Genomic DNA, 7,325 nt, shown 5'->3' with positions numbered 1-7,325 from the left:
CCTCTTTTTTTTTTTTTTTGGTCTTTTAACACAAGAGAGATCCAAATAATCAGGTAAAAAAAAATTCTTTCTAATTATATATATATTTGTGTGTGTGTGTGTTTAGAAACCTTTTTATCAGCTGAAAGCCAAAAAGAGATAGAAATGAAAGTGAAAAAAAAACTTGATCATGGAATTATGGAGTGAAAGAAAGATTTTACTATATAAAGGAAAAGCCACATATTCACATCTCATAGTAGTCTCCTTATTCCAAAATGTTCATTTGCATGTTATTACCAACCGTTTTCTGTTGAGACACATAAAGGGGAGGAAAAACCCCAACAAAGAGGCATGGAAAAGATACCTGGATTTGCGCTATAATAGAAATTAGTCCATATACTTCATCAGTTGTAGGGTTTTCATTTAAAAGCAAATGGTTTCTGCAAGCAGTGACTTCGATGGTCGCTGGGGAGCTGTCCAGCAATAGGAGTTCCTGAAAAAAGCACAGCATCTGGTCACTCAGAACCTCGCCATTCACCGATTCAATTATCATGATCTTCACATTTCACGAAGGCTCAAAGCACTTCAGGCACACCTTCCCCGCCATAATATCAGAACAATTTCCTTTCAATCACTCTGCAGTATCTTCTACGCTTGGAGGCTGAGGACTGAGAACGAAGCATTCCGTCGTAAAGGCAGAACTCAGGGAGAAATGCTGGGACGGATTCCTCCTTCAGTCTCTTAAAGCACTGAGCTGCCTCTGCTCTCTTACCGTGAGTGGAATCATCTCTGAAGCTATTCCCACTTTTTTGCAAAGCGCCTTTGAAGTAATCCATAAAACAATCCCAGTTGGACAGTCCAGCCTGTCCAATTCTAACATTTCAATATGTTAAAATGCAATCCCCATAATACTTATCTCAGAAGAAAAGTGATTTGATGGTGATTGTGCAGTGGAATCTGAGGCAAATGGAAGAAATGGACGGAGAGAACCCTGGTCCTAGTCTTGTCTCCTATTAGCTTTTCAAAAGCAGTATTCATGGGAGAAGCAACCACGAATGGCCCACCTTGGGTGCCCTCTGAGAGCAATTCATTCCAGTCTTCTGCTTAGAATGCTCAGGAATGGCATCGAAGGCTTTAATGTAATGTGGCAATTGATAGAAATGCAATGAAACAAACCAAATGAAAACTCCTAAACTAGTTAGAAAAGGAAAATAAATTTAAGAAATTGATCACAGAGAGAAGAAGCAAGTTTACCCTACTGTCACAAATATAACATTTGTACTAATATTGCTCTCAAAGGTTGCTCTGCCCTGTTTGTTCCTTCCTTTCCTTTCCTTTCCTTTCCTTTCCTTTCCTTTCCTTTCCTTTCCTTTCCTTTCCTTTCCTTTCCTTTCCTTTCCTTTCCTTTCCTTCCCTTCCCTTCCCTTCCCTTCCCTTCCCTTCCCCTCCCCTCCCCTCTTTCCCTCTCTTGCTTACTTTAAATTCTATGAAGATCCAACAGCTTCTTCATCCAACTACCTTTCTCTACGTCTTATGGAATATATTTTTTTCCTGCCAGAAAAGCCCTGCACTCAGCCTTTTTTGGAAATGCATTCAACCTTAACTTTTCTAGCTCTACTTTATCTACCGCTAAAGCCAGTGGCTTTTGAGAGTTCTCAGTTGGGAGCTAACTCATCCTAGTTGTTGTAATGGGGCTACCTTATAAATACTCTAGTGGGATGCTACTTTTATATATGTTGTTAGTAGTTTATGAATGAAGAAATTGTAAAAGTTGACTCTGAAGACCATTAAGTCCACCATTCAAAAAATTATCTAGTTGGCTCAGTATGATGGGATGGTTTCAACAAGCATTGTCAGCTCTGAAGTGAAAACGCAATCCCAGGATTGCACCTGTGGTCTCCCACCACCCTGAAAATGCCTTCCCTGCTTCCATCCTTGGGCCATCTGAGAAGAATGCAGACATTCAGAATAGGCCACCTTTTACTGATGAAACTTTCCACCCACGCGTTCTCACTAAAGATCCTTGCCAGGTAGCCACACGTTCACAACAGTGTTGGTGATTGGTATTTGACAGCACTCGGTCCTCACAATTGGTGAGAGTCCAATCGTGGTTTGCAAAGAGGCAAGGATCTGAAGGCATGAGTTTGCAAGACATGCCTTACTGTTCATTTTTCACCAGCTAACGATAATCTGGAGTTCACAAGATAAATAATGCTGGTCTTTCCCCAACCCATTCCTGACAGAGCAGAATGCTTGGGATACCCTTCATCATTCCCTTGACCAATGTCCTCACTCATTTTCTCTCTCTTATTATTATTACTTCACATTAGTTGTTTATTTCCAGTGACTATTATTGCCTACAGCCTCTCTCTCTCTCTCTCTCTCTCTCTCTCTCTCTCTCTCTCTCTCTCTCTCTCTCTCTCTCTCTCTCTGTGTGTGTGTGTGTGTGTGTGTGTGTGTGTGTGTGTGTGTGTGTGTGTTTAAAGGGAATCAGAAATGGGACTCCTGAAGCTTATTCTCTGATTATGGAGATGGGGCGTGCTCATACACGGGAAGGAAGACATAAACATTCAAATCCGAGATCTTGTTTTAATAGGAGTTCTATTTTAATCCTTACTTCACACACACACACACACACACACACACACACACACAAGGGACACCTCTAAAGAAGTAACCAAAGGACCCGAGTTGCACTTACTTTTTTTCATCCATAAAATGGAAATAAATTAGTTTGCTGAAGAGATAAACAAGGCAAGTGACCTTCCTTTGAAGAATGAAAGGCTCTTCGGATCAATCCATAATTTTACAAATAATGTCGGAAATATTATTTGGTGGAAATAAAGGGAATGTTTTGACATCAGACCTACGCAGGTATATCTGGAGGCTTATTATCTTCTTACTTCAAATGAATTCTTTTTCTCCCCCGCAAATAAGCATGCTCCTGCTACGTTTGAGAAAAACACGAGCTCCTTCAAGTTAGATCTGTGACTCTTTCTTTGTTATCCTTCCATCTATGTAACAGACAGATTAGCAGTAAACCACCAACCTGTGCTTCCTTTGAACCAAGCTAAATTCAGACCATAAGGTTTACTTAAAAAGCTGGGATATTGTTTTTCGGGCTCCTGGAGGGAGAGAGGGAGGGAGATAGGGGAAACTGTAGACCTTCGCTGAAATATGGATTATTTTAAGGAGGTAATGGGCTATTCTTAAACTCAGTAGTCACTTCCCCCCCTTTGAATCCCACCCACTCATTCAAGATTATCTAAGCGAATCACTCTCAAAGAAATAACTGATTCCATGAGCATCCCGTGTTGCTGTTGAAGGATGCTGAACAAGCAAAGGCATTTCTAAAGAAGAAAGGAGAAGCAGGGCATGAATTTGGGTGAAGGCAAAGTTCTGAATGATGCCACCAAAGGCAAAGATGTCACCAAAGGCAGAATCTCCCAAGAAAGACAATGTCCCCCATAAGGGGGCAGAGATTGACGGGACCTTTTCAAACAGAAGCAACCCTGAACCATAATTGGTGGCTCACAGCTCCCCTCTACATACAGATCCATGGATTGCAATGGATTCCCCACCCACCCACCCCCCAATACTTTTTACGGGGAGCCCAAAGGAAAGCTCACCAACTTCTCTGGGATGGGAATATAGCGTTTTGTTGTGAGCATCCAATCTAAGCATCAAGTTCGTTGGAAAGCTAGCAAACCCCATTTATTAAGGAGCGGGCGAAGAGTTGCGCTGAAAGCAACGGCACAAACGCAGGTTGACTTTTTCAGCACCGAAGTGAGTGGACAGCGTCGGACCCACCACACACACCCTCTGCGGGCCGCCAGCCGACCCAGCTCCAGCAATAATGACTGAAATCGTACGGAGCGCTTTAACAATAACGCTTCCTATTATCTTTACAAGGCTGAACAGAAACTGCCCTTGCCGGATTGAAAGCAAAGCGAGCAAAGATTGCGAGTCTTTAACACCCCAACCCCAACGCGGAAAGTCATCCGGCATCCAGAGGTGTTTTCAAGGCAAGGAAAGTCTCCGGATTGGGCTCGGCGGCTGCAGTTTGCGCCGAAAGTAACAGTAAGTCAATGTACCCATCTCGCCTCCGCCGCATTTTCACCAGGACTCAGCTAAGCGCTGCCCGGTATCCTGAGCCCCTGACCCGCGCGGGGCAGAGCGCCGCCGGGTTCCCCCCTTACCCATCGCTCCTCTGCAAGCGTGCCAGGAGGGGGCACTGGCTTGGGAACCCCCAGGTCGACATCAGTTGCCTTGGCCTTTGTCCTCTCTGCGGACTCCTGGGCTGCTTCGACGTGAGCTCGGCTATGCAACTCAGGGGGCGGGGAGGAGAAGGAGGAGGTGGGGGGAGGAGGAGGAGGAGGAGGAGGAGGAGGGGGCAAGGGAGGCAGAGCTCAGGAAGGAGGAGGGGAGAGACCAGGCCAGTCCATCAAAACTGGAGGCGCAAGTTCTCGCGAGAGGGAGAACCGGTCGGGAGCCCCGGGATGTGGGCTCAGGTGGAAGCAGAGCGCATCTCCTGCCAGCCCGGGGGTAGAGCAGGCAGAAGAGTCGAGCGGCCCGGGTTGCAGGAAGGCTCGCCCTGCGCGCTCCCGGGGAGCTGCCAGCCTCAGTAGCTTCGGATGTGCTGCTGCGGCGGCGGGGGCGGCAGCCTGGCTGTGCTCGGCGCACAGAGAGCCCTTTCGCCCGGCGCGCTGGTGGCGCTAGGCGCGGATCTCCTCCTGGTCGCCGTTTCTCTCTTGCTCTCCACCCGCCGAGCCGCCACGATGATGTCCATGAACAGCAAGCAGCCCCACTTCGCCATGCATCCGACCCTGCCGGAGCACAAGTACCCTTCGCTTCACTCCAGCTCGGAAGCCATCCGGAGAGCATGTCTCCCAACTCCGCCGGTAAGAAAAGACGCGGCCAGCCGGACTTCTTCTTCTTTTTTTTTTTTTTACCACGGGTTTACCCGGTTCTTGTTCTCTCGCCTCCCCTGCACCCCACCCTGCCGCCCCCAACGAGCCCGGCGTCCTCGGTCCCTCCCGGCCCCTGCCGCACAGTGGGTGCCTTCCTGGCTTCAGCCGCAGCGGCTGCCTCGTGGCTTTCAGCCACCGCCTCCGCCCTTCTGGAGGGTTCGGTTGAAAAGGGGGCTTTCCTGCCCCTGAATTTTTTTTTCCCCCTGCTTCTTTTGCGGGGTCTCCTTCGAAATTGACCCGGCAAGTAAGGCCGAGGCAAGCCAACCGGTCTCCTCTGGCACCTTCGCTTTCGCCCTTTCTTGCTCTCCCTTTTCCGGCTCGCTGGCTCACGGCGGGCTCCCTCGAGTTCCCCCGCGGTGAAAAAAAAAAAAGAAAGAAAGAAAGAAAAAGAAAAACTTCTTGGCTCTTCTCTCACTTAACCAACTTGCCTGTTTTTTTTTTTTCCTCTCTCTCTTTCTCTCCCTTTTCTTCCTCCCGGTCCTCACTTTCCGTCCTCTCCTTCCCGCTGCTCCTCCGGCCAAAATGGTCCCCAAACCTTTACGCTCCGCGCTTCTCTCTCTCTTCACTGCATCCGTGCGCTCTCGGGTGGACCTTTCCTATTAATTTTCCCGCGGCCGTGAATTTTTTTTTTCTGCCGCTCATCCCACACACCTCTGCTCCATCCCTTCTTCTCCTGCACCCCTCTGTCTCCCCACCCTTCCGCCTTTCTTTTCCGCCTCCCATCCGTCCTTTTCTCCTACACGGCAAAACAACTTTTCCCTTGAATTTCTTCGCCACCCGAACCTTTTCCCTGTCTTTTTTTGGTTAACGCTTCCCGGCGGCTTGCTTCCCTCCCTCCCTCCCTCTTTTCCTTCTCGGGGATGTCTTCCTCTTCCCCCACCGTGGCCCCCTTTTTTTCCCCCTCTCCCTCGCTGCCCCGTTTCTCTTTGTCGGTTGCAGCTGCAGGGCAATCTCTTTGCCACCCTGGACGAGACGTTGCTGGCGCGGGCAGAGGCTCTAGCCGCCGTGGACATCGCCGTCTCGCAGGGCAAAAGCCACCCTTTCAAGCCGGACGCCACCTACCACACCATGAACAGCGTGCCCTGCACCTCCACCTCCACGGTGCCCTTGGGCCACCACCATCATCATCACCATCACCATCACCAGGCGCTGGAACCGGGCGACTTGCTGGAGCACATCACCTCCCCTTCGCTCGCGCTCATGTCCGGCGGCGGGGCGCACGAGGGGGCGGCCGGCGGGGGCGCAGGCGGCGGCGGCGGCGGAGGAGGAGGAGGAGGAGGGCTGATCTCCACGTCCGCCCACCCGCACTCGCACTCGCACATGCACGGCTTGAGCCACCTGGCGCACCCGGCGGCCGCTGCGGCCATGAACATGCCTTCAGGCCTGCCTCACCCGGGGCTGGTGGCGGCGGCTCACCACGGGGGCGCCGCCGGGCAAGCCGCCGCGGCCGCGGCCGCAGCTGCAGGCGCCGCCGGGCTGGCTTCCATCTGCGACTCGGACACGGACCCACGCGAGCTGGAGGCCTTCGCGGAGCGGTTCAAACAGCGGCGGATCAAGCTGGGCGTGACGCAGGCCGATGTGGGCTCCGCGCTGGCCAACCTCAAGATCCCGGCGTGGGCTCGCTGAGCCAGAGTACCATCTGCCGCTTCGAGTCGCTCACGCTCTCGCACAACAACATGATCGCGCTCAAGCCCATCCTGCAGGCGTGGCTGGAGGAAGCCGAGGGGGCCCAGCGCGAGAAAATGAACAAGCGGAGCTTTTCAACGGCGGCGAGAAGAAGCGCAAGCGGACTTCCATCGCTGCGCCGGAGAAGCGCTCCTCGAGGCTTACTTCGCCGTCCAGCCGCGACCGTCTCGGAGAAGATCGCCGCCATCGCCGAGAAATTGGACCTCAAAAAGAACGTGGTGCGAGTTTGGTTTTGCAACCAGAGACAGAAGCAAAAACGCATGAAATTCTCCGCCACCTACTAAAACGGGCGTGAGTTAAATGCGGGGCTTGGTTGAATGCCCGGAGACGGACCGAGAAACTGAAACTTTTGAGTGGAAAGAGAGAGGAAAGTGAGAGAGACAGACAAACAAACACAAATACAACACACACACACACACAAAACCCGAGCAGTCTCCCTCTCGGAATCCACCCACGCAAACTGACCTTGACCCCCGAGAAAGGACTCGCGCACAGCCCCCGCGAGACCTTGGCAGCCTGGGGAGGGGGGAGGGGGGAGGGCGGAGACTTTGGGGCAGGGGGAGGGGGGCACCGAGGGGCGAGGGCTGCGCGGAGGGGGAGCAACTGAAGTTTGGGAAGCTAACGGACTTCTCCTTTGGACTAAAGACTCTTTGAGGGGAAATAATATTATTAATAAGAATAATAATAATA

The 7,325-nt window shown here is 51.1% G+C and overlaps 1 protein-coding gene across 1 annotated transcript; it reads left to right on the top strand.

The window, feature by feature from the left end:
• The first annotated feature begins 4,613 nt into the window (after positions 1 to 4,613).
• Positions 4,614 to 6,919, top strand: POU4F1 (POU class 4 homeobox 1). Its single transcript, XM_070943326.1, is given in 6 exon segments — positions 4,614 to 4,880; positions 5,889 to 6,552; positions 6,555 to 6,698; positions 6,701 to 6,763; positions 6,766 to 6,798; positions 6,801 to 6,919. Coding segments are annotated over 6 exon segments (1,290 nt in total).
• The last annotated feature ends 406 nt before the right edge of the window (positions 6,920 to 7,325 follow it).

This window comes from Pituophis catenifer, unplaced genomic scaffold (genome assembly GCF_029215685.1).
Source record: "Pituophis catenifer annectens isolate HBS135680 unplaced genomic scaffold, rPitCat1.0.hap2 SCAF_4, whole genome shotgun sequence".
Taxonomy (NCBI): Eukaryota; Metazoa; Chordata; class Lepidosauria; order Squamata; family Colubridae; genus Pituophis; species Pituophis catenifer.
The sequence above is the reverse complement of the archived record's forward strand: the minus strand, read 5'-3'. Positions and strand labels throughout refer to the sequence as shown.